Genomic DNA, 25,923 nt, shown 5'->3' with positions numbered 1-25,923 from the left:
TTCTGTAGCTGCTTTAAACCATCACTGCAAAGGATGGGCAAATGCTTGCAAATTATCTGGCTGCAAATTAAATACATAACTTTTGTTCACATTTTTTCATATGTTTTTTCCCCTTTATTTGTTAGTTTGATTTTGGTTTGCTCCTTTGACTTTTATTTTCCTTCATTCTTTGCACTATAATATCTGCAAATAAATGAGACATAAGAATTTGTGATTGAGACTTTGCATACATTTGTAAGCATATGCAGTTAAGGGTAGCTATAGTTAAGAAAAAACGAGAACCATCAGAAGTTAATATCTGAAATCGTATATTCAGTTTAATCTACTGTACCAGAAAGAGTCCATTTTTCACCCATGCATGGCAGTTTGGGAACATCCAGACATCTTTGGCTTCTGGCTTTTAGAATGCTGAGTATAGTGTTTCACAGAATCAATACTTTTTCTACCTATAGTATAGTCATTGTGTATCTTCTTTTTTGTGTAATCTTTTAAAAGTGAGCATGGACTTTTCAGTTTCCTTGCATGTATTTCCTTTTTAAAAGGGCAGATTTCTTAACAAATACTGATTATATCTCCATGTATTTTCAGACCCTTTTTTATGCTTTCTTGTCTTGTTTAATTTTCAAAGAGTACTACATTTACATATATTCATAATTCTTACTGTTGTTTCTCTCTCTATTCTCTTTGTATGGAAACCCTTTCTTCTTGGAACCATTTCATCAAATCCATAGGTAAAAGTAAAGGTATTACATTATTTTATTTCTTCTTAATATCATCTATATGAATTATAGTGTGTGTAAGTTATGCAAATGTATTTAGATCTTTTTGTATTAGTAGTGGGCACTGGGAGGTAGGTATGAGTGTTAATATTTTGTGAATTTAAGGTAAGAAAACTCCATCAAAATGTTGCCCTTTTTTTTTTTTTGCTCTTTAGAGTGTTTTATCATGTCAGCTGCCTATATAATTAGTATATTTAGAAATTAACTTCAGATTTCAGTGTAATTTTTTGCAGTATCACTTAATGGTAGTTAAATGATGAGTGTAGTTACCATAAATATGTCATCTTCAAACATTGAGCTCAGGAGCACACCTGCCCCAACCATTTTGCATTGGGATGTAAGTGTAAGCATGTGCAGCATTGAAGTGTAGTGCTGTGCGATCATCACCTCTTTGCCTGCTAGATGTCATATATACACATTAATTCCATAAGAACCTGGAAAGGTAGTACCGTGAAAAAGCCAAGGAAACAAGACAAGCCTGTTCTTTCTTTTGCACATACTAACATTGTTTTAAGAACGTTACCATCCAGGTATACATTTCTGCATCACTTGGTAAGTCAGGCATGTGTGCTCCTTGACAGTACTGATGCCAGATTGAAAAGCATGCTTACTTTGCCATTTGGAACCATCGACCGTGTGTTTAGTGGTTGCCATTAAATATAAGTAGGTGATCTGTAGCTGTGGTAAATATGTATCATAGCCTTTAAGCTAATCATTTGAACTATGTGTTAGTGAATGTTCCCTTGGTCTGTAGTTTTGTTTTTTTTTTTTTTTTGTGGGTTTTGTTTTTTGTTATTTTAAATGCAGGGATTTGTCTTATCCTTAAATTCTCTGAGTTTTCTTGTGCTCTGAATGTTAATCTGGTGAATTGGGACGGAAGCTCGCAGTTCTTCACCCTTACATTGTGTCATCTAGCAGGGAAACTTTTCTGCTTGAAAAGCACCTGAACATGAGCCAGGCAATAAGTAAGAAATAATAGCAAAGTTTTAAATGTATAAATTAAAGCTTTCAAAACAAATGTTGCTTGGGTATTTTGAGCCAATAAAGAGATCATATGCTATTGTAGTTTGTGTTTTGGTCAACCATTTCCAATAATATAATTTAATCTTATTTTAAGCCTTCCAGCAACTACACAAATGACAGTATGTATCAATTGTTTTAGAAATGTTATGTACCATTTGGGACACTTTCTAAAGTTTTTTGGTCAAATTCCCATCTACTTCCCTTTCTTAGTGGGCATTCCACACCATGTTCCTTATTAGAGTACTCAGGATGGCGTAGAGGGAACTGTATTTATACTTTATTTTACTGACTGAGTGCAGTATATGCATATGTGTTTGTATCTATGAATGTATATACACATGTAATAAATATTCTAAATATACATATATATAAACATGATGTTGTAAAAAATTAACTCAAAAATAATTTTATAATTCTATAACCATTTAACTCTACCTATAGAATAATTCATATTTATATTCAGCTGATATTTGTTTTGATGTCATCAATGTTAAGTGTCACTTCATTTAGTTTTAGTATGTCAGTCTTAAGTGTTTTCTGTTGACATATGGGTCAAATATATTTCTACTTCACTATTTTTCATCAAGTAGTATTCCTTAATCAGCACAAAACTACAGAGCACAGGAATTTGGTTTTTCATTTACATTTTTCTTCTGTTAATGGGACCAGGATGCTTTTTGATGTTAAATAGGGAAAGAAGATTTTCAGATGGATTTGAGTATTTTGCAAATCAGAGTGGTAACATTTACATGTTGGTTAATTAGATATATATAAATGAGAATCATGATTTGTAAGTCCTTTAATTGCAAATCAATTCAACAAATCTGCCTTCTGAGCAAAAATACAATCTTAACTATGACGTGACATCCACATTCAAAGTGTGTCAGTGTAGTAGGGAAATGAAGACATGTGGACAAGTTAGTATAAATGACAGAATGCAAGTACCATGAGAGTGGAAAAAAATGTGGGCATTCAGAAACCATAAAGATAGCATGAATCAGGGGCTCTCTGACGTAGCTCTCCTTGTCCTGTGCCACATGTTGAAGGAGTCAAAAAATTTTAGAAGTTTTACATTGTAGGTTCCTATGTCAAGTTAAATCCTAGTTGTGCATGAAATAGTTGTTGAACCTTTCTAGTCTGAAATAACTGATTTGCATTGTAAATTAACACTTCCTAAATCTTTCCATACAACATAATTCTGAAGAATTTTTTGACACTGCTTTCCTCTTTACCAGTAGTGAATTCAAGGGACTCTGGAATGAAACATCTGTGCATCAAAGTCTTTCCTTTTTTTGAATCCAGAGGCAAAATTGGATTCAGGAACGTTATTATTATCATTTTTTTTTCTATTTGAGTTCTTAAATATTTTCTAAAATTTTAAATCCCCAATGATAGATGAAGGTCATTCCTTAAAAGAAAAAAGTAACTTATCTAAAGAGAACATTCTTCATCCTCCTCAGTCTTCTTCCTGGAGGTAAGCACTGATATCATTTTGTGATGTGTCCTTACATAGGTGGTGTGGATCTTTTCATACTCCTTAATTATTGATTTTTCAGAGTTTGGAAACTGCAAAATACCTTATAATTTGTACATGACAAGAACAACTAAGTCATGTTAAGGAGACATGCTAAAGATCATTTCTGTATGCTGGTAGAATCATAATGGGAAGCATTTTCACTCTTCCCATATGCCATCTTGCCTCATAACTTCATTTGGTCATTCTGCTTCACACTTTAGAGTTAATTATTTGGATTTGTTTTCATGTTTTCTGAAGAAGGACATGTCACCTTTACCTGGATAGTTAGGAGTAAACTTTTTTTTCAATGAATCATAGCTTTCTTTGGGATACCTAGAGATAGGTATTATCCAGAACCAACCTTACTTCTGCTGTTCATTGCTAGATAGATTCAAGTGGTTTTTGTGAAATTGTGTTTGCTTTCTTTTTTAGGCTTGAAATTTGTCATTGGTATCATTAGGACCATTGACAATGCTAACTTTATTCTCCATTGTATTTAGAATTCAGGTTTGTCTATTTACCTGGGAATTTAGTTATTTTTTTTGTTTTTGTTTTTGTTTTCCCATGGTTGTTTAACTGGTCACTTCATTTCAATAATTACTTTATTTACTTATATTTTACTCCAACAGTTGTCTGAGAGAAATGAATGACCATTTAAATCAGAAAATGCCAAAAATGTAAGTTACACTGCAAATCCAGCCATTATGACTGGTTAATAGCTCATAAGCATAAGTTAAAAATTCATTTTGGTACTTTGGATGCTTGTATTTTCCTTTATAACAATGATTTTAGTGGTAATATTTATATGGGTGATTATATATTTATATTTAATGTCAACTTTTCCTAGTAGAATGTAAGCTCCGTGAGGGCAGAGACTTGTCTTTCTTTTTAAACATTGTATTTACAGAATACTTTCCTTGTTGTATCTTGAATTTACCATTTTTATGACTTAAGTGTGTGTATGTGAGGTGGGGGACTGGTGGGCACACATTGGAAGACATAGGTGTGGAGGAGGGCATGGAGGGTTTGGAGTGGACAAAGTAGAGGGTGGAAAAGGAAGAGGAAATGTATGAAAATAACTAAAAAAATTGTAGCAACAAATTACATGGAATGTTCTCTGTCTCTCAACTTTCTTTTGTTTCCTGTCATTCATATCCTTTTCTGTCTAGTAAGGCATCATTCCAATATCACTTCAATATGCCTTGGCATATGCACTGCAGTGGGTCTGTAAGAAAATGAAGTCCATGTATCTTTGTATTTAAGGGTTTTCAAGACTTTTAATGTAATTTGTGGTCACAGTGGTAAATGATCAGATTTTATTTTGTAGCTTTCACTATTCATACAATGACAGGCACAGAAATGTTCCTGAAATTTAAATCTGATGTTATGCTATCTGATGTGGTTCCCATGAGGTTTTTTGTTTGTTTTTTTGCTGTTGTTGTTGTTGTTTTCTATCTCACTGTATCAACTGTGATGTACCATAAGACCTGTTTAGATTGGGTTTGGATTGTAAGCTTTGAAAAGAACCAAAGTTTATGTCTTGTGATATGAGCATATTTGCTGTTCCTGCATTCATAAACTCTACAGCATATTTGCAAAGTGAATGTCCATTTGACCATTTCAAATGAACATGTATTGTTTGATTATCCAGGTTTCTCATGTTGCCAGAAGGCCAAGGTATTATAAATACAACTGTCAGGTATATAATTATTGTAAAAATGCCTAAACTCGATTGTATTAGTGAAAGTGAAGATCTTAAAATAATTTATTAAAAAAATTAAAACAGATTTTTCTCAAAATGACTTGTATCAGTAACTAGATATGCTTGATTCCACTACAATTAACAATAACAAAGATTATATATTTAAAATTTTATCTGCGATGTCACACCACAACTAGCATTATATTTACTCTTAAAATATATTTGATATTATTAATATTTAGAAGAAAAATCATTTCATATTTTTATTCATTTCTCTTTGTTTCTATGATTTTTGTAACCATCTTTCAACCCTTGCATTGCTGTATAACCAATTTGTATATGAAGTACCCAGCTTCAAATAACTAACATCACGATGTATATTTGTTTTATAACTTTTAATATATTTCACTGTGGTTTTTGATGTGGAACTAATTTGATTTTGAAAATACCATATTGCTCTTCTTCTGTATGCTTTTATATCATATTTCCTCATTTAGCTTTATAATATTAAGTATTCATTATTCAGAAGCATTTGTGAATGTTGACAGAATTTTACCACATTGAAATGCCTATGTTTGGTGCATATGCAAACTAAGCAATAATTTATCTTGAATTATTTGTTATTACTTTTACTGTTGCAGTACCAGGGGATGTTCCTCATTCACAGTTATAGAACATGGAAAGACTAGAATTTCATTTTATAAATCAGACATTAATATCTTCATCATCTTTATAAATATCTTCATCAATATGACATACATAAAAGGCTATGTAACTATTTAGAATATGGTATTTTTCAGTTCTTCTTTGGCCTACATGCCTATCACCTCTGGGTACAATCAAGAGAAATTACTTGAAAAGTAAATATTTATGTATTATCTCTTGCTGTGAATCAATTTTGTCATTATAGTTATTACTAATAAAGGTCCCAGCTCCTTCCAATCTCTGCAGTCTGGCTCTGTGGTAACATATTTCCCATGTCTTCATATATTCTGTAAACAGTGGCAACACTGAATAATAAACTAAACAAGGATTTTATTCGACTTGTAGTAGATTAATTTATCCTCTGAGAAGAACACAGAAAGGACTCTCCACAGTCTAATATTTTTAAGAATGAGGTAGTGTAAATATAAATTTAGATGTGCTTTACTGAAATAGATCAAAAATAGCAAAAAAGTTTAACTCATGGCATACTGGACTTTAAAATGATGCTTCCTTTTCCAAAATAATGATTTTTATCTGTCCATTTTAAAATGTATTTTTCATTAATCTATATTTTGTTTAAAGACCAACATCAGGAGTGCCTGGGTGGCTCAGTCATTTGAGCGTCCATCTTCAGCTCAGGTCACGATCTCATGGTTCTTAAGTTCGAGCCCCACATCGGGCTCTGTGATGGCTGCTTGGAGCTTGGAGCCTGCTTTGGATTCTGTGTGTCTCTTTCTCTCTCTGCCCCACCCCCACTCACTCTCTCTGTCTCTCAAAAATGAATAAACATTAGAAAAAATTTTTAAAAAACATCAATACATTTAAGCTGGTAAGAGGGAATATCTTTTTCTTAATTATGTTGGCCAGTGGTTTTAAAGAAAATTGTAATTTCGCAGAACGCTTAGCTCATTTACTAAAGAAATCTGAGTCTTTAAATAGAATCCTAGAATTTTGGAGCAGGGAAGGACATTACAGATCATCTAAAAAAATGACACTCTTTTAAGGAATGCTAGGAGGTATTGCTTATTATGATAGACAACACACTGTACAGACTTTGAACTAAAATAACTGGTATAAGATGAGCACTGGGTGTTGTATGGAAACCAATCTGACAATGAATTATATTTAATATAAAAAATAAAATAAAATAATTGGTATAAAATAACCAACCTTAGGAAACTTTAAAAACTTTCCTTATACAGGAATAATCATGAAACAATGTTTCATATTCTTATTCTTACAAAATAAATTTAGAGGTAGTGTGAAGGAAACCAATCATACAGTATTATTTAGGATGCTATTGATTCTCATTTCAAGTGGTGTAAAATTTTACATTATAACAAGAGAGCAGTTCAGTGTGTTGTAAGACTTCAAGAAGTCATAAGACCAGGGTTGAGATCCTGTATTTGTCCTTGTGCCAGTTATATAGCCTTACATGTATAAATCTTAAATGAAAATACTCCATTCTTGGGGCGCCTGGGTGGCACAGTCGGTTAAGCGTCCAACTTCAGCCAGGTCACGATCTCGCGGTCCGTGAGTTTGAGCCCCGCGTCAGGCTCTGGGCTGATGGCTCAGAGCCTGGAGCCTGTTTCCGATTCTGTGTCTCCCTCTCTCTCTGCCCCTCCCCCGTTCATGCTCTATCTCTCTCTGTCCCAAAAATAAATAAACGTTGAAAAAAAAATTAAAAAAAAAAGAAAATACTCCATTCTCAAGAATATGTTACATGACAAATTACGAAAGTCTAAGAAGATGGTTTTTATCAGTGGTGGCAATAAAATAAAAGAAGATACTATATATGTTTAGATTAAATGAATTTTAAAACGATCTGTAATTGCCAAAAGTTTAAAAACAGTATTAGTTTCTTAATATCTTTTGTCCATCATATAACTACCTATAATTTATGATTCTGTGATTGTTTTAAGTTATAACTAATTGGACATCATTGTCCTGATGGCCCATACTACAGAGAATATTGGTACAATAAAGCATTAAAGGTTGACTTTACTTAATCAAAATTATTTAGATATTTCTGTAACTCTTCACATTTTCATCTTTCTCTTTAATAGAATGATGAAGCTCAAATTGACTTGCCTCTCCTTTGAACAAACCTAGGAGTTCATTGGCAAAGTGCTGGTTTATTTTATTTTATTTTATTTTATTTTATTTTATTTTATTTTATTTTATTTTATTTAAAAGGTTTATTTATTTTTGAGGCAGGGCAGGGGTAATGAGGAGGGGGACAGAGAATCTATAGCACACTCTGTGGTGACAGTAGAGAGCCCAATGCAGGGCTCAAACCCACTAACTGTGAGATCATGACCTGAACCAAAACCAAGAGTTGGATGCTTAACCAACTGAGCCACCCAGGAGCCCCAACAAAGTGCTGTTTTTTAGATGCAAATTTACAGTCTGAAGGGAACAGAGAAGTAAACATTTTCTTGTGCACTGGAAGTACCTGAGAAAAAACTTTTTTTGTGTATCATTGTTTTGCCTTAGTAACAACTCCAAAGAGTGATACGTGAATTGAGCTTACACTAACCACTTAGTCAACTGAAAACCAGATTTTCAAGGAATAACTAATTAGGGACTTCTCTTCCACCAGATTTTCAAGGAATAACTAATTAGGCACTTCTCTTCCTACATAGTATATTTGCTAGAAAATAACATATAATTACCTTGAAATACTTAAATAATTGGGTAGCATCCTCACATCCTTCAAGATTTTGTTCAAATGGCACCTTCTCAAGAGACTCACTCTGATTATTCTATTCAGTACTGTAATTGCCCTTCTCCTGAACCATCATACCCCAATCTGGTTTCTCCTCCATAAAAATTATTACCTTCTAGCATACTTTATTTTTTTTCATTTATTTTGTTTACTGTTTACTGTCTATTTTTCTCCCTCCAGAATACAAGAGGGCAGAGATTTCTAACCTGCCTTGGTGTATCTCAAGGGCCCCTAGAACGGGCTGTCACAAGTAGGTACTCAATAATACTTGTTTAATGACTCAACTGATGGGCTAAACAAGTTTGTAAAATTTTCATTTAGGTTTTACCACAGATATTATTATTTTTATAATACACCCATTTTAACATTTATTTTTCCTTCATGCAGGGCAAACCAGTTCAATAAAGCAGATTTTTTCCCCCTTGAACTGGAAGTATGGACTCAGCTTGACCCTTTTGATCTTCCTTGTTTCCTGCCCAATTTAGGTGATCTCAGAGGATTTGCAAAGGATTTGGAAACCACTCCAACAACCACTGATGATCTGGACTTTCCTTTAAAATTCCTGTAACAACCAGTCTTAAAGTAATGTTTCTTTAAGAAAAGGGTAGTAATTCATCTTTGTATATCTTTGTGTATATATAGGTAACAGGAAGAGGCTCCTGGAAATTTGGCTTCTAAATAGCATTATTCATTGTGACTGTCAGGAAGTGCTTTTTGGCAGTTTGTGAGAGGGAAAGTTCCAAAGAATGAGGTAGATCCACTTGTTCAGATAGCTTAACTTATGCTTCTAACATTAAAAGAAATATTCGTTCTTCTCAGGTCCTCAAATAGCTCTGTATACCCAAAAGACCTTTGACTTCCCCCAGCCGAGGAATAAGTGATCATATGTTCAACTAGATGATTTATTAAGTAGTTCAGGTCTTCAGCCAGCTGTCCTAAGCCAAGGAATTTGCACTGAAGAATTACAGTGGTTGGAAATCACTGAATTAAAAAGCAAAAACAAAACTGCAGTGCCTAAGGTCATATTTCCCTTAAAATTAGTGTCTTATTGCTTGTCCTTTTGGTAGAGAGAGAGAGAGTGAGAGGGAGACAGAGAGAATGGTTTCATTCAATTTCAGTCATATATTACTAAAAGCACCAATGAGATTCTTCTTTATGTGGGACTCTTATACATGGTATAAAGCTATAACTTTTCAGAATGGATGTTTTCAAGGTTTGTGACAGTAAGGAATATAAACAAGGCAATAATAGTTGCCATTTTTCAAGACATCTCTTTACACATTCAAATTATATCTTATACAAAATGTGTATTCTACTAAGTGCAGTTTTCCCTTTTCTGCTTGACTTTTTTGCCTATGAATTGCTGTGTGCCTATGACCACAGGATAGCTCACTCAGAATAGTAGCAGCTGAAGTAATCTCCAGTAATTGTTAGTCTTTACTTTCCACCAAGTAATGTGCAGGGATGCTGCCAGAGTTGTGAACCGAGAGCAGGGTTCCCTTTCATCTTAAATAACTTTTTTTATTACATAGCTCAGATATAAACCAGAAAATTTGACTACTAAGACAAATGGTAATTGAGGAAATTAAAACAACTCATATGTTATATGAAGTTTCTAAGCAATATTTTATTTTTTGGCCTGAATTACCTGGTCAACTGACCCAGTTCTCCATTTCATTTTCTAGACTTGGCAGTCTAAAGTCAGTAGACATTTGGAGAAAATTAAATTACTCCATTCAAGGAGACAATCAAATTTAGATTGGACTACACTACTGCCAGAGGGATGAAAATCCCTAAATTGGTCAGTTGTGATTTTCGTTCACAGGGAAATCCTCATTCACAAGCTAACCATAGAATTTTTGCAGATAGCTAGTGGCAACATTTGCCAGAAATCTTCTGTTAAACTTAGGGAAAAGCTATTTTTGATGCTATGTCAACCTAAAAGAATTATGTGATGGCTTGTTATGACTGTCTTTGTAGTGATTATTTGTTGAGATAAAAGAATGCAGTTATCTGACTGACAGTCAGCAGGGCATCCATTTTGAATTGCTTCCCTAGGAGAGCAGTTGGATTTGCACTGACCTGTATGTACTTGCTGTGACCAGTGGTATTCTTTGTGAGAGGACTGAATGAAGTTAGGAGTCATTTATTGTGTTGGGAAGGGAGAGAAGCTGACTGATCCAAAAGAAAGCCAGAATTTGAACTGATGCATGTGAGGACAATTTGATTTGGCACTTGTCCTCTTATTGTTTATAAAGAGTAATGTCGTGACCTATTAGAGTAAGTCAGTGTTGCTTTTTTCTTCAACTACTTCAAATATGTCATTCCCAATTAAAAAAAAAATGTCCTGTATAAAGGAGCACTGCGGTTTCAGCAAGGCTGGTAACGTAACTTACCTCCTTGTTAGAACATCTGAACAGTCTCTCAAACACCATTACAAACCTTGACCTCATTACCATTGTTCTGATGCCACAGTTTGCAAATTGACTTCCCTCCCCTCCTCTACCCACCACTCAACGGGGGGCACATTTTAAGCATTTTTAAAGTTTATTTATTTATTTAGAGACAGTATGAGTGGGGGAGGGGTAGAGAGAGAAGGAAAGATGCAGAATCCCAAGCAGGCTTCATGCTGTCAGCACAGAGCCTAGTGTGGGGCTCAGAATCACGAACCGTGAGATTATGACCTGAACCAAAGTAGGATGCTTTAACTGACTGAGCCACCCAGATGCCCTGGGCACATTTTAAAAATACAGATCTTCAAGGAACTTAACAGGGAATTGTAATCAATAGGTCTAGGATATATTAGAATTCTGTACTTTGAAAAGAGTCCTCAATGTCCCCAGAAGCTTCTACAGGTCAGCCATTTTGTGGAAGTATTAACAACTCAGTTAATTGGCTTTTGGGACATAAGAGTTGGCAATTTGAACTTCATGGTGATGACGGTAATTTATTTTTTTCTTGCAAGAGGCAACTTTTTAATTCAATCCATATCACTTCTGCATTGACTTGTCTTGCTAATAAAAAAAATATCTTGCTTTAAGAGAACTTGGTCCATTATGAACAGATGAGGAAGTAATAGATAGTTTTTCAGTTAGGCCTTCCCTTTATCCTTGAAACTAAACATTTGGTTTTCACACTAGTAAAGGTGTCACTGGGTTCTCTCAAACCTCATGGGAAAGGTCATTAAAACTTTTGTTGTGTAGAATTCAGATAGGTGCTTAAAAAAATCAAATTGGATATGTGGCAACATTTAAATTTTGTATGTGGTGCCCACCCATGGGTAATTTGTAATATATTCTAGGATCTTTGTCCATATTAGGCCATGGTAAAGAGATCCAGACAAAGGGAAAACCAAACAGCAAATGCTGTGCTCACATCAGAAAGATGCCACAAATATATCTCTATACAATGAAAGGTTGATTTTGATACTTAAAAAAAATTGGAAATTATGGTGAAAGAGTCATTAAATAAAATAAGAATAAGCCATTTCTACAAAGGTCAAGCTTTAAGGGGTGGAAATTCGGTCCCTGGAGTCTAGTAAAAAATAAAAATTGTTCTTATGAGATGTCTTAGAAATGACTGACACAGACATAAGACTTAGATGGATGTATATTATCAGTTTTTAAATATCTACAAAAGGAAGTGATAAAAAGAATGTTGTGAGTACCAAGAAAATCAGGGAGAGGAGTGCTGAAGGTCAGAAGCTCCAGGGGTGGCCCATGGGAGGGTTATCATGTGGTTGCAGTGACAGCACAATATTATTTCCCCAGATGGCAAAAATGTGGAAGAGTAATGGTAGCAGCCTGATAGGGCACTTTGGGAACTAGAAAGCTATATAAATGAATGGGTACATATATCATGTGATTTCAGGGGATACCAAAAATAACCCCTTGGCAAAGATATAAATCTCTCAGTAGCCCTACCCTCTTACTGACTGACTGCCTGATATACAGTATTTGAAAGTGCCATATATTTTCAATTAACGTATTTGTTCTTAAAAAGAGATCTGCTGAAATGGGGCACCAGACAACTAGATAGATACTTCTTGGTGAGTGAAACCTCACTTGGGATCATCCAGCTGTTAAGTGAGCCTTAGTGAAATCTAGGCACATTGACATGACTGATACTTACAGTCAAGGAGGAAGCAGAATCCGCTGAAGGAAAGAGCCTTATTTATTATTATTATTATTATTATTATTAGCCAAGGACTAGCTACATTAGCAGTGAACATTCAATCATTGTATATACTGATGGCTAAGCAAAGTGGATTATTCTGTCCTTAGGGACCATTGTTACACCTAATATTTATCTTTTATTGTAAAATAGGCATAGTGGAGTATTCTGTCTGTAGGACCATTGTTACACTTAATGTTTACCTTTATTATAAAATTCTCTTGCTGGATTTCATTCATTAATTTAGTCATTGTTAGTCATTGGCATTAGGATGTGAGACCATTGATGGCAGTGGTTTTGCTATTTTTAGTTTTTCATTGAGGACAGAGCTTGGTAGGTGATAGATACTCAGTAAAACTTGATACAAAGAAGATGGTCAAAGATCATGGAGATTGGAGTTGAGTGTATCTGCATTTAGACCTTAAACTTATTATATATTAGCTGTGTGTCTTTGGGAAAGTTATTTGACTAACGTGAACCTCATTTTCCTCATCTGTAAAATGAAGATAATAAAACCCACCTCTTTTTGTTAAAAGGATTACATGTATGGTTATCAGTAAAGTATTTCTAGAGCACAGTGAACACTCAATTATAGTACATGTGGTAGAATATTGGAGGTCTCTTTCAGATGGATGATTCAAATACAATTAAGTTGTTTTCAAGGAAAACAAAAGGTAACTTTTGAAGTCACAAACTACATGGAGGCAAGATTTTTTTTTTTAAGATCAAAGACATTTATCGTTTATATACAGTTTAAAGTTTCATGAGGCACAGATGTAGAAACAGGAAGTAAGGTGAATGAGGGAGTAGAAGTTGGAGTTTTATACATATGAAGTGAGCCTAAAAATGCTGAGCAAGAAATATTTGTCATCTTTTTTACCTCTAAATAACAAAAGCAAGATGTTTACTTTTCATTTTTCTTGTTTCCTTGATTAGGGTATTAAGATTCTGTTTAAAATGCACTAGTTTTAGCATAAGTCAGGTAGGCTTTTTGTTCTCCATGGCTCAATAAGAAAAAGTTCAGCTTGCTTTTGACTTGTTTTGCTTAATCACTTTTCTTCTTTAAAAGGCAATATACGGGGCGCCTGGGTGGCGCAGTAGGTTAAGTGTCCGACTTCAGCCAGGTCACGATCTCGCGGTCCGTGAGTTCGAGCCCCGCGTCAGGCTCTGGGCTGATGGCTCGGAGCCTGGAGCCTGTTTCCGATTCTTTGTCTCCCTCTCTCTCTGCCCCTCCCCCGTTCATGCTCTGTCTCTCTCTGTCCCAAAAATAAATAAAAACGTTGAAAAAAAAATTTAAAAAAAAATAAAAATAAAAAAAAAAAAGGCAATATACAGCAAAACAAAAATACTCACAATTCCTTCCTGTCCTTGAATTTCCTTCCTGGGTGTGTTTTGGAGAGTTAGAAATTACATGAAAATTATAAGAGATTGAAAATTTATGAGAGTATATAAAGCTAGGTTTGGGAGTGGGTACTTGTTCATGTGACTTGGTAGGTCTGTTAGTACTTTGGACCCAAAGATAACATTTAAGTTACCAGTAATTTACTATGATTCAGAAAGTATGTGGTAATGTATCTTAAACCAAAATTATGAAATTCACTAAAATCAGAGAATCACAGTGCAGGTTTCTCCCGCTGTCTGAAAGTAGAACATTCCTAAGAAACCTTTCATAAGCTGAAATGGCATAAAAGGATGAGGTGATGAGGCAATTACTATTACTTTATATGAAGTTTTTAAATATATTTCCCAGACCTAAAAATTAAGGTCTCTTAGGCTTTTCTGAGGCGTTAGGACATATCTTCTTAACAGGTGCACACAATAAATCGAGATAAAGTACAGATGCTCAGAGGTACACTTTGAAGGTATGGCTGCTTGATGCTGAGATGCTGAGTGTAGTTCCGGAGCAAGGCACTTGGAGGCGCCACTTTGGTTGCTCTCGGTACATACTGCCTCAATAGTGGCAAATAGGCTGCAAAATAAATGCTGAAAGCTATTTTCACTTTTAGACTTTTTTTTTTTTTTTGTAAAAGCAAAAACCATGTGGATTTATTTTGGTTAGCAAAAACAGGTACTAATATACGTCCTTGGTAAAAGGCAACCGGTGTGACGTGAACTTTCAAAAAGTAGGGTGTATGTGCACCTGCTTTTACATGGAAAAGGACTTAATGAATAATAGAGTAGTAAATTTGACTGATGATCCAAGCTGTGTTTCCATGTTCAGAAGGAGGGTGTACTTGCTACTTCAGTAACAGTCTTTTTAAGGAGAGTTTTAATTATTAAAGAGTTTTTCTTCTTAATTTGAGTCAAAATATGCCTACTGAAACTATCGCCAATTAGCCATCTGCATGTTGTTATTGTTACTAACTAAGATATTTATTGAGTTTCTCCAGTGTGCTGTGCTGTGTGTTTTCAAATTATCTGGAGTTAAACACAGTCTGTCTAATTCCTCATCCACGTTTGAAAAAATAATTTCTATAAATACATCCTCCACTCTCATACCCAAACCCCAGTTTTTCTTTTCCAAATTTTATAACTTCAGCTTCTAAAACATTTCTTCACAGTGTTTAAATCCTCCCCATGTTCTTCCTGGCCATCTCCTCCTCCTGGTCTGGACACAAATTATAATTGTCAGAATCTTTTGTAAAGTCAAGTTCAAAATTAAAATTAATCTCAGTAACCCTGATGTCTGAGCAGGGCACAGTAAAATGGAAGCATCCTCTGGTTCCGAAAATAACGACACCTATAGTCAGAGAGGGGTGTGTGTGTGTTGTGTGTGTGTGTGTGTGTGTGTGTGTGTGTGTGTGTTGTTTGTTGTTTTTCTGTTTTTGTTTTTTGGGTTTTTTTTAGTTGATTTATTTATTTTGAGAGAGTAAGAGAGCCGGGGAGGGACAGAGACAGAGGGAGAAAGAGAGAATGCCAAGTAGGCTTTGTGCTTCAGGGCTTGAATTCACAAACCATGAGATCATAACCTGAGCTGAAACCAAGCGTCAGACACTTAACCGACTGAGCCACCCAGGCACCCATTTTTGTTTTGATCAATGTTACCATTTTGTTAACTCATACTAAATTTTTAGTCAGTTGAAACCTCTTTTAAGTTTTCTACCTGAACTGCTGGTAAGTCAACCTTACTTTCTACTCAGTAGTTAATTTTGTGAGCCTACTTTGAAGCATGAAACATGTTTCTATTCAATTTCATCTTCAATCATTTAAAAAGATTTTAAATATCTACTCAGTGTCCTATGCAAGATGCTGGGAATATAAAAGTAAATAAGTCATAGTATATGGGAAGGTATCCATCCTAGAGAGATTTATAGCCCAAAAGTAGTAGGTAAAGTCATTCAATATGTAAGTCCCATCAACACTTAAAAGCCCTATGGTAGAAGTCATTTACAAGTACCAACAATCCTCATTAGCTAAGTCTCACAGAATAATTGGATGTTCACTAGATTAACATGGTTGAGTAATGTGTTTTCTGTCAATGCCATAATAAGTTCCATAAATATAACATCTTAACATGAATTTGTTATCTTGCAGTTCTGTGTGTTAGAAATCCAACACAGGTCTAAACTCTGTCAGCAGGTATGTGTTCCTTTCTATAGGGTCTTAGAGGAGAATTGGCTTTTCTTTTCCAGCTTTTTGAGGCTAGAAAAAAACTTCAGTCATGACTCCTTTCCCCCATCTTCAAAGCCAGTAACCATGCATGTCTCTGACCATTCTTCTGTAGTTGCATTTCCCTTGGACTCTCTTCTTCTCTTTCTTTTTTCCACTTATCCTTAACTGGAAGAACAAAAGAAAGTTCCTGGAGTAAGTAAAGTTGAACTGGAAGGGGTGAGAAGTGAGGTAGACTTTCCAGGGAAGGGAGCAACTAGAAGATAGAGCAGCATGGTCAAAAACATTGAAACGGTATCATGCAGAGCATGGCACAATGTAGTTGAAACACTGGTAAGGCTAAAGGGAGGTTTATAATCAGGGAACTGGTCCACAACTGTAGTTATTTTTTTAATCTAATTTGAATGTCTTAGGGTAGGTATGCTTTCTCTAAATCAGCACACTCTCTATAACTCCCTGTTGTGTACCCTAAGTAGATTTACACATCAATATTTATTACCTGGTGCCTTAGATATCTGGTATATGATCCTACGTTTAGAAACACACTTTGCAATCAGTACACTGCCAATTTGTGTGTGTGTGTGTGTGTGTGTGTGTGTGTGTGTGTGTGTGTGTGTGTTTGGGGGGTGAATTATCATAGCCCTAATTTAGGAAGACATCTTAATGGCAGAGTGAATTGCAATGCATAGTATTGAAGAAGGATGGGATCATTGGAGGGAAGTAAATGAGGAGGTTGTAAAAAACAGTTCTGGTTGAAGGTAATGGACCCTAAATTATTGTAATAATTGGGAAAAGTAAGGAGGGATCAAAGTGCAAAGCCAGATTCAAAATTCCTTCAAGACATGGTCTGGGTCTTGTTTTTTCTGTGGTGCTTAATATAGGGCAAGACACAAAGTAGAGGCCTAATAAATGAATGGATGAAGACATTTGAGAAGTTGAATATGAGAAGTGAAAGGAAGTAACTGAATATGACTTTAAGAGCCCAAATACAAATACCTGGAAGGGTTATGCTTCTGAAAAATGTCTGTGAGAGAAGAAAATTCATCTTCAATAAAGTTCAGAAAAGACATTCAAGAAAGCAAGTGAACCAATAGATGAATGAAAATATGAATATGGCCCTCAGGATAGAGCTTAAAATTAAAAGAAAATATGGAGATCTTCAATTTGGAGGTGATGGTGTATTTGAACTCACCTAGCAAAAACATGTATCAAGATAAAATACGGATTAGTAACTGTTAAAAAAAAAACACATTTAGTGCAGACCCATAGTTTTATGGATGGAGAAATTGAGGGGCAAAGAAATGTTTGTTTTTTCCAAAGCTGTCCAACCAATAAATGAAATAGTTGGTTGTAGAACATAAAAAGATGTAATTTGGATCACAACACATTACTTCAATGACTCCTATTTCCCACTGAAAGTTTCACACTGAATCTTTCTCTACTTAGAAGACAGTCATTTTTACCTCTTTGATGTTGTCAAATCTGAAGTTTTATCTGTTTGGACAATTCAGGCATAGACTGTTTAATAGTTATTATTGAGATAATTTTTCCTGAATTTATTTTATTTTTTTATTATATGAAATTTATTATCAAATTAGTTTCCATACAACACCCAGTGCTCATCCCAAAAGATGCCCTCTTCAATGCCCATCACCTACCCTCCACTCCCTCCCACCCCCCATCAACCCTCAGTTTGTTCTCAGTTTTTAAGTCTCTTATGCTTTGGCTCTCTCTCCCACTCTAACCTCTTTTCCTGATTTTCATGATCTAGTATAAATAGAATGTTGCTGCAAGGAAGGCTGGGCTGAAAGCTACTAGTTTTATTTAATCAATTCTGAGTACTTTGTCCTGGCCACCCTGATTTGTCTCATTTCTTGAATCATATAGCTGTTACAAATCAAATTCTTTAGTTCTAAATTTCACAGAATTATCTATGCCAGTAGATATCAGGTTGTATTTTATGAAGCCTAAGTGTTGAGTAGGCACCACAGGACCACCACTGGGGGTTAAGAGCACAGGGAGGAGAGGACTTAAAGCCTCTGCCCTGCTTCAAACAGTGTACCATAGCCTTCAATCTGTTTCTTATATTGAGCATTCTTCAAGATTTTGCATAAAGGAAGGGTCTCTTATTTTAACACATTTCTGAAACTACTAGAGCTTTTTAATCTCAGGGCTATGAGCAACATTTCAGATTTTTTTTTCTTTTTGAGTTTGTGAATTACATTGAAACACTCCAAATCCTGTTGCTTCAAATGAGTAAATCATACAAATTAAATTTTACCATAAAAGTACCATGGAGCCACTTAGCCCTGGGTGAGCAACATTCTGGCCTTTGCCAGCACAGCTCCCTTAGGCTAAGGCCATATTGAGAAGAAAGGTTTTCAGGTTTTCACAACTAAATGAGAGGCTTTCTACTGAGACAAGATAGAGGTAAACCTTGAGACATTTTTTCTTTTTCGGAAGCAATAACATATGTTCTTATCTTTCTCCTTTTCTATTTGTTTCTACTGGCATTTATAAAACAAGTGTTATTTTGTGTTATAATTTACAAATGGTTATTCATAAGGTTCAAAGGGTGTATTAGGAGGTACTGTGACAGTACTGTATTAAGAGTAAATGTCACCAACAAAAACAAATCTTCCCAAAAACTTCTATAATAATTGCATTATTAAAGACTAATTATTTCTTAAAAATACATTTACTTCCAAGACAACCAAATAGTTATAAGGCTTTGTCTCAAGTAGATTAAGGTCTCAACCTAGTTAGATTGCATTTTGATCAGTAGCACTGCAGTGAGAGATAGTTAAAATTTAGGTTGGTACAAAAGGCCATATTTCATTTTTTCTCATTGCCACGTAGTATTCCATTGTGTATATAAACCACAATTTCTTTATCCATTCATCAGTTGATGGACATTTAGGCTCTTTCCATAATTTGGCTATTGTTGAGAGTGCTGCTATGAACATTGGGGTACAAGTGCCTTTTGTAGCAACGTGGATGGAACTGGAGAGTGTGATGCTAAGTGAAATAAGCCATACAGAGAAAGACAGATACCATATAGTTTCACTCTTATGTGGATCCTGAGAAACTTAACAGGAACCCATGGGGGAGGGGAAGGAAAAAAAAAAAAAAAGGACGTTAGAGTGGGAGAGAGCCAAAGCATAAGAGACTGTTAAAAACTGAGAACAAACTGAGGGTTGATGGGGGGTGGGAGGGAGGGGCGGGTGGGTGATGGGTATTGAGGAGGGCACCTTTTGGGATGAGCACTGGGTGTTGTATGGAAACCAATTTGTCAATAAACTTCATATAAAAAAAAAATTTAGGTTGGGATGGTCTGGATGGTGAATCCCTAGAGAGCAGAGAACATAAAGAGATTTAGAAGGGTGCCCAAACTTATTTCACTATCTTATTTTTTTAGTATATTTATTGTTTTTTTAAGTTCTAGCCTTCTCTATAATAAAAAAGTAACTTTATTCTTCCTATTTGTCTTGTTCCTGTAAAATTATATATTGGTACTGGGTAGGAATATATGCTCAATATCTTCTTGTATAAAAAGATGTTGTCATAATTTTATATTCTTCTTAGCCCTATCTTTGATTCATAAATAGCTGTTTATGATTTGTAAAGTCATGTTCTGCAATTCCCCTAATCCTTCCTTACCTTATCTACTTCAAATAATACTAGTACTAGTAGTTCTGATTGAGGTGAAGATATAGATTAATATATTAATACATTAATTTTCAACTTGTAAAACTTGTCCTTATCTATTATAATAACTCTGAGATAAAAAGGCATTGATATTTAACTCTCTTTGGCATATGAAAAACCACAACTGGGATGATAACTTTCCCAGATCACACAATAACAGCAAAATTAGAGGGTTTTTTTCTTAAGTTTCCAGCCTAAGGCATGATTTTCTGAGGGTGAAGTAATAACATTCTCAGTGCTCCTGAATTATCCTCTGTCTTAGAAGATCAGGAGGTCTGCTATTTCTCAATAAATTCACTGTTGCCTGACAAATTTATTAGAAAGCAAAATTAACAGATATTAAATTGTTTGACCAGCACCACATTCCAGGGTAAGGTAAAAATGATTCCTGGTTTAGAGTCATGCAAATCTTTCTGTTACACTTTATGCGGCTCTCATATGTTACCATTTGTGGTTTCTTTTGTTGTTCCTGAGATAACTAGTTTTTATTCTTACCCCATTCTGAACAGAATGTATCTCAGCATCATTTTGTTTTGTTTTGTTTTTTTGAATTTGGGTCTGTTTTTACTTCAGTGAGTCCGATAAGAAAAATAGATAAATGTTTTCATATAACAAATATTGCTAAGAATCAACTCTTGTCTTTGTGTTGCCCATCTGGTTAAACAATGTTACTAGATACGAGTGAATTAATATTTAAGATCCATTAGGATATAATAAAGTCATCCATTTCAGTGGTCAATTGAGGTTAGGCTGTTTTAAAGGAAAAAAATAGATTATTTTACTGATTTCCCACACCTGATAGCTCTAAATTCTTTTTAGAGAATCCCATCATTTTCCAACTCTGTGCTGGGTAAGTATTGAAGCTAGTAATGCTCTCTTTGTTGCTCTGGGAGTGATGGCATATAGGAGGTTGTTTAACCCCTGCGTGTCTGCATCTTCTATCTGCCATGCCTACTGCAATCAATCACAGATGAAAACGTACTGTGAACACTTTGAAGTCCTTAAAGAAGGCAGTTTAATGAATATAAATTAGCAACAACATTGGCATAATTCACATTTATTAGAGGATAAGTGGACTCCAGGTAAGGAACATAGCAAACATAATTAATGTTTCCTTATTTTTATTTTCTTTATTGGATATTAATTCAGCACATTCAAGTGAAAATTTATGGAACAGCTTCCTCTGGGAAATAAGTGGAACAAAATCATGCTAGGTACATTTTAGTGGTGGGAACAAGCATTGAATAAAAAGATAACCTATATAGTATGTTAGGTGGTGACACATTTTATGGTAAAAAAAAAAAAACAGTGACTGGGACATGAGTGTGCACAGATGAGAGAAAAAGGTATAATTTTTTATTTAAGTTTGTCTAAAAAGACCCTCATTTGTCATATGCTGTTTGAGAAGAGACCTGAAAGAGAAGATTCAATGTATATTCAGTCCCTTTGATTCTTTTGAGAAATCTCTTTTTCCTTTCTACCTTCAGTGATCCCAGCCTAATCCAGGTGGCCTTCATCAATCATTCTTTCATTATTTTATTCTTCCCAGCTGATTCCTCTCCTTATGGTTTCATCCTCCCTGGTTTGTGTGGTATCGTTGAATACCTTTGCTCAGAGATGTAGTTCCCTATTGCTGTATGAATTCTAGACTCCTCCACATCAGTTTAGCAATTTTTAAGAGCACTGTTTATTTGGTAATTTTATCTGTAATCCCCGCTCCTATTTTTTTAATGTTTACTTTATTTTGAGAGAGAGGATGCATGAGCAGGGGAGGGGCAGAAAGAAAGGAAGAGAGAATCCAAAGCTGGCTCCACACTGCCAGTGCAAAGCCTGACGAGGCTCAGCCCCACAAACTATGAGATCATGACCTGAGCTGTAATCAAGAGTCAGACGCTTAACTGAAGAAGCCACCCAGGCGTCTCTGTAACCCTTAGTCCTAGAAAATAGATCTCTCCATTTTGTCTTGAGTAGGTTTCTGTGCTCTTACTTATATCCTCCTTCCCAATTATAATGTCATACCTTTTCTAACTTTTGTTTCCCTGAACCTAGGGTTTGTTTGATTGATAACAAGCAAAACTTAAACCTGATAACCTCAACTGGAGGCTGATGTCAAGTATATCCTTAGCCACTTGCCGCTGCTGTCCTTAACGGATGTGTTCCCGGGTATTTACACTTCCACTGGACAGTTGCAATGTAGTGTGATGCCATGTGGGGTTGGTGAGGGATTTAGAAAATTGGGAGTCATGATGCATGTACAAATCCAGCAGTATTCAACTTGCTATTGTGGACACTAGTCCCTTAGGCTGGGCCCTGTCGCTCATGGGGAAACTGAGGTTCAGAAGGGTTGAGTTCCTTGTCAGTGGTCTTGGAGACCTGTTATTTCCTTTTTGTATACTCCAGTCTTTCCTGTATACTGTGCATGTTAATCTAGATTTCCTGATTCTCTATTTTATGATTAGTCCTTTATTTACACCAAAAATTCCATGCTGGTAACTTTATCCCTTCAGTTTTTATATATTTTTAAAATACCTTCTTTGTGCCTAATATCATAGTACATCTTGTATATATCCCTCGACACCTAATATACTGCTGTAGTTGGTGTTCAAACCCATTGCTGATTGCTTTGATGTGGAAGGCTTTAGAAAGCTGACATTTATGCTTCTTAAACTGCAGTTCATATATTTGACTTAATTCTGCCAGATATCAGAAGTTCTATAACATCACCTACATGAGGTTATATCAAGCAAAAATGCTGTAAACAAGAACATAGAAGTGATTTGTGTGGTCTCCTGTCACCTTTTTCCCCCAGCCTTTCCACAGGTTTCTTTAATACATCCTGCAAATATTAGGAAAAAATAAGCTCAGCCTCTTTACAAAGGGGACTTTGATATAATTTCTGCTCTTTTTTTTTATTTTTTAAAGTTGTTTTTTAATTCGCTGTATTTTGTTTTTGTGTTTTATTTTCTTTAGTATTCTTGTTATTTTACTAACTTGTTATTTGACTAACCTTGCATAGACCTATAACACATGGGCAGTGGGACACACATCTACTAGTCCTGGCTGAGAGAGAAGTAAACAAGCCTTGAAATGAGGTAAAGGGAGCCTTGGAATTTAATAAACATAGTGTAGTCCAAAGACCTTCTTTTGAAGACCTATCCGACTTTATATATTATTATTATTATTATTTATTGTTATTATTATTGTCATTGTAAAAGCATTTACTGCTATAGTCCCTTGGGACCAGTTTTATCTACGAAACATTTTCAGTTGTACTGCGTTGGAGATTCCTGCATTTAGAACTTCAGAAATTACAGTGGAATCCTGTTAATTCAAATTATTGATGTGGAGATTTGCTGCAGATGCTTGAATTTTGTGGGCTTAGAAGTATGGGAAAATCAGGATTAAAAGTCAACCTATTGCTTCAGAATATGGCTCATTTATTTTCGTGACTGTAGTTTAATTTTAATTATTTATGTCTCTGCTGAATAGTCCTTTGGCAAACGTTCCATAGAAAATACATCATCTTATTTTTCAAAGTGTGTCTGCATTCAAAAGTCTTAACTCTCTGTTTGACAGGTATTTCTTTGAGTCATCTATATTAGGCAGTAATTTCAGTCTGTCTACAAGAGTTCTGAATTTGCTTTCCAAAATAGGTGCTATATTTTAAAATCAGTGTGACTCCTTAGGCATTTAATATGCTGAACAGAAAACATTCATAGAGATTCAACCCTCCTCACTCCCGTAAATGAAAACTAAACAATTTAAACTATATTTCACTGTTAATATTCTCCTTCAATATAAAATATATTTCACGTTCATAAATATGATTTCAAAACGTTCATTTCTAGAGAATAGCTTATAAGTGCATTCTTTATATTAAGCAATTAATTTTATAAGAAAATAAATCTTTTAAATGAGTGGTAATTTAGGTTTTGAAACAATTAATTGATAATCCCATAGAACATTTATATCAAAATTGAATCATAGGAGAAACACAATACCCCTCACCATTTCTTGTCTCACACTCTACGAACATATACATCTGTTTTATTTGCTATTTCATAAAAATGTATTGTAATTCTTGGAACCCAAATATAAAATGGGATCACTTAAAAAATCTTTTGAAAAGTCTCTCCCTTTTAGATTTGGAGATATCAGACAGTCCCCCTTTTCTCTCATATATCACTTGGAAGGGTTTCAGATTTAAGCCACAGTTGCCTGTATTTAAAAAATGGAACTGTAATTAAAATCTTTGTGAGTCACATTGAAAACAGTAAAAAAAAAAAAAAAAAAAGTGCTATGGATGTCTATAAAGGCCAGTTCCAAGAAGAAATGGACTAGTATAGAAAAAGAAAAGGGAATAGGCTTCAAGTTAGAGGATCTTCCAATGAGAAATAGAAAGACTGACGTAAAGTTACCGAAATATTGACAGGATGAGACCAAAACTCATCACCTCTCTTAGAGAACTTCAAACCCAAGAAGATTTCTAGACCTAATACAAATCAAGTAATATTTGGAAATTATTGTGTGACCTTTCAAATCTGAGCCAAACTTGTCCAAAATTTTATAGTGAAAAGTAGTAAAAAGTATGCTTTTGATTTTGGTTTTGCTGGCATCAATTTTATGAAGAAACAATTTGCATGCAATAAATTGCACCCACTTAAAGTACAGAGCATTTCTATTACTTCCAAAAGATTATTTGTGCCCTTTGTTTAGTCCTTTCTAGTATCTTCCACTGGACTCAGGAAACAACTTACCTGCCTTTGAAACTATAGATTAATCTTTATATTATAGAAATGGAATCATACAGTGTGTGCTGTCTGTGTATAGTTTCTTTTACTCTGCATAATGAATTTAAGATACATCCAAGTGTTTATTTATATCAATAGTTTATTTCTTTTTATTGCTGAGTAGTATACAATCATCATGTTTTTATATGTACATTTTATTTCTTCACCTAAATCATATTCTTATTAAGAGCTGCATTTTAAATTCTGTATATCCTCTTTTTACCTAGAATAATCCTTTGCACATAGTTGAAATTGTTTGTTTGATTGATTCATCTTTCTGAAGATAGATGCTGGAAAGGGGTTCTACAATGATCCTGGTATCAGCTATACTCATTTTTGGAGAAAAAAATTGTGTTAGAAGTAGCAAAGTAAGAGATAACTTCTTGAAGAGTTATAATATGCTATTTACAGTACAAAGTTCTTTGCCTGCAATATCTCATTTATCTTCACAACTCATTGTATGTGGTGTTTCTTTTATTATGTTCATTTGATAGGTAATACACAGGGATTAAGGAATCTGGCACTGATTGATTATTCAAGTTGATAAGCAGTTGAGCTGCTTGACTCCAAAGCTGTTGTTTATAAGGATGTACCCTGTTTCATGAGGAAAATGAAAACTTGTTCCAGGCTCCTCCTCTGTTCAAAACACTGGAGTTTCTTTCCATTGCTTTCAAACTTAACAATGAAAGTCCATACTGTAGTTGTAGGGAGATATGTTATTTATTTTTCAAGTGGCCTCTTAGATGTACTATTCTCTCCCTCCCTCAGGCTGGCCTCCCTACTGTTGTTCCTCAGGCACATGACACATGCTACCGTCTCAAGGTGTTGACAGTAGTGGTCCTTTCATCTTTAAGTAAGCTTGCTTATCTCACATCTTTTAAGTCTGCTCACATTTCAACTCACTGAGGTCTACTCTGAACCTTTCTGTTAAATACTGCAACCCTCCACTACTTGCCTCCTGCCCTCCCAATCCCTTCTACCCTTATATGTTTTCATGTTTTCCTTATTTTTCTTCATTGCACATAGTGCTTTGTAATATATACCTGCATTATTCATTTTGCTAAGTTTAATGATTGTCACCTCCCTCTCTGCAGAATATAATCCTCACAATAACAGTTACTTTTGACAAAGTTGTTTCCTCATTTATCCCAAATATCTGGAACAGTGCTGTCTTAGTTCAAGTTGCTGTA

General features: G+C 34.8%; 1 protein-coding gene across 19 annotated transcripts in view; it reads left to right on the top strand.

Moving 5' to 3' along the window:
- The window catches only part of NRXN1 (neurexin 1), a 1,138,108-nt gene that overhangs the window by 108,159 nt on the left and 1,004,026 nt on the right, over positions 1–25,923 (top strand). For 12 of the 19 annotated variants that reach the window (XM_047068161.1, XM_047068171.1, XM_047068167.1 and 9 more), the window contains one exon: positions 732–743. The exons of the other annotated variants lie outside the window; for them this stretch is intronic. In XM_047068161.1, coding sequence (XP_046924117.1) covers positions 732–743 — 12 coding nt within the window. The remainder of the gene's footprint in view (positions 1–731; positions 744–25,923) is intronic. 19 annotated transcript variants of the gene reach the window in all.

Source organism: Lynx rufus, unplaced genomic scaffold, assembly GCF_022079265.1.
Source record: "Lynx rufus isolate CCGP_SWC_20201006 ecotype Redwood Valley unplaced genomic scaffold, mLynRuf1.p SCAF_8, whole genome shotgun sequence".
Lineage (NCBI taxonomy): Eukaryota > Metazoa > Chordata > Mammalia > Carnivora > Felidae > Lynx > Lynx rufus.
This window is presented reverse-complemented; position numbering and strand designations above follow the sequence as displayed.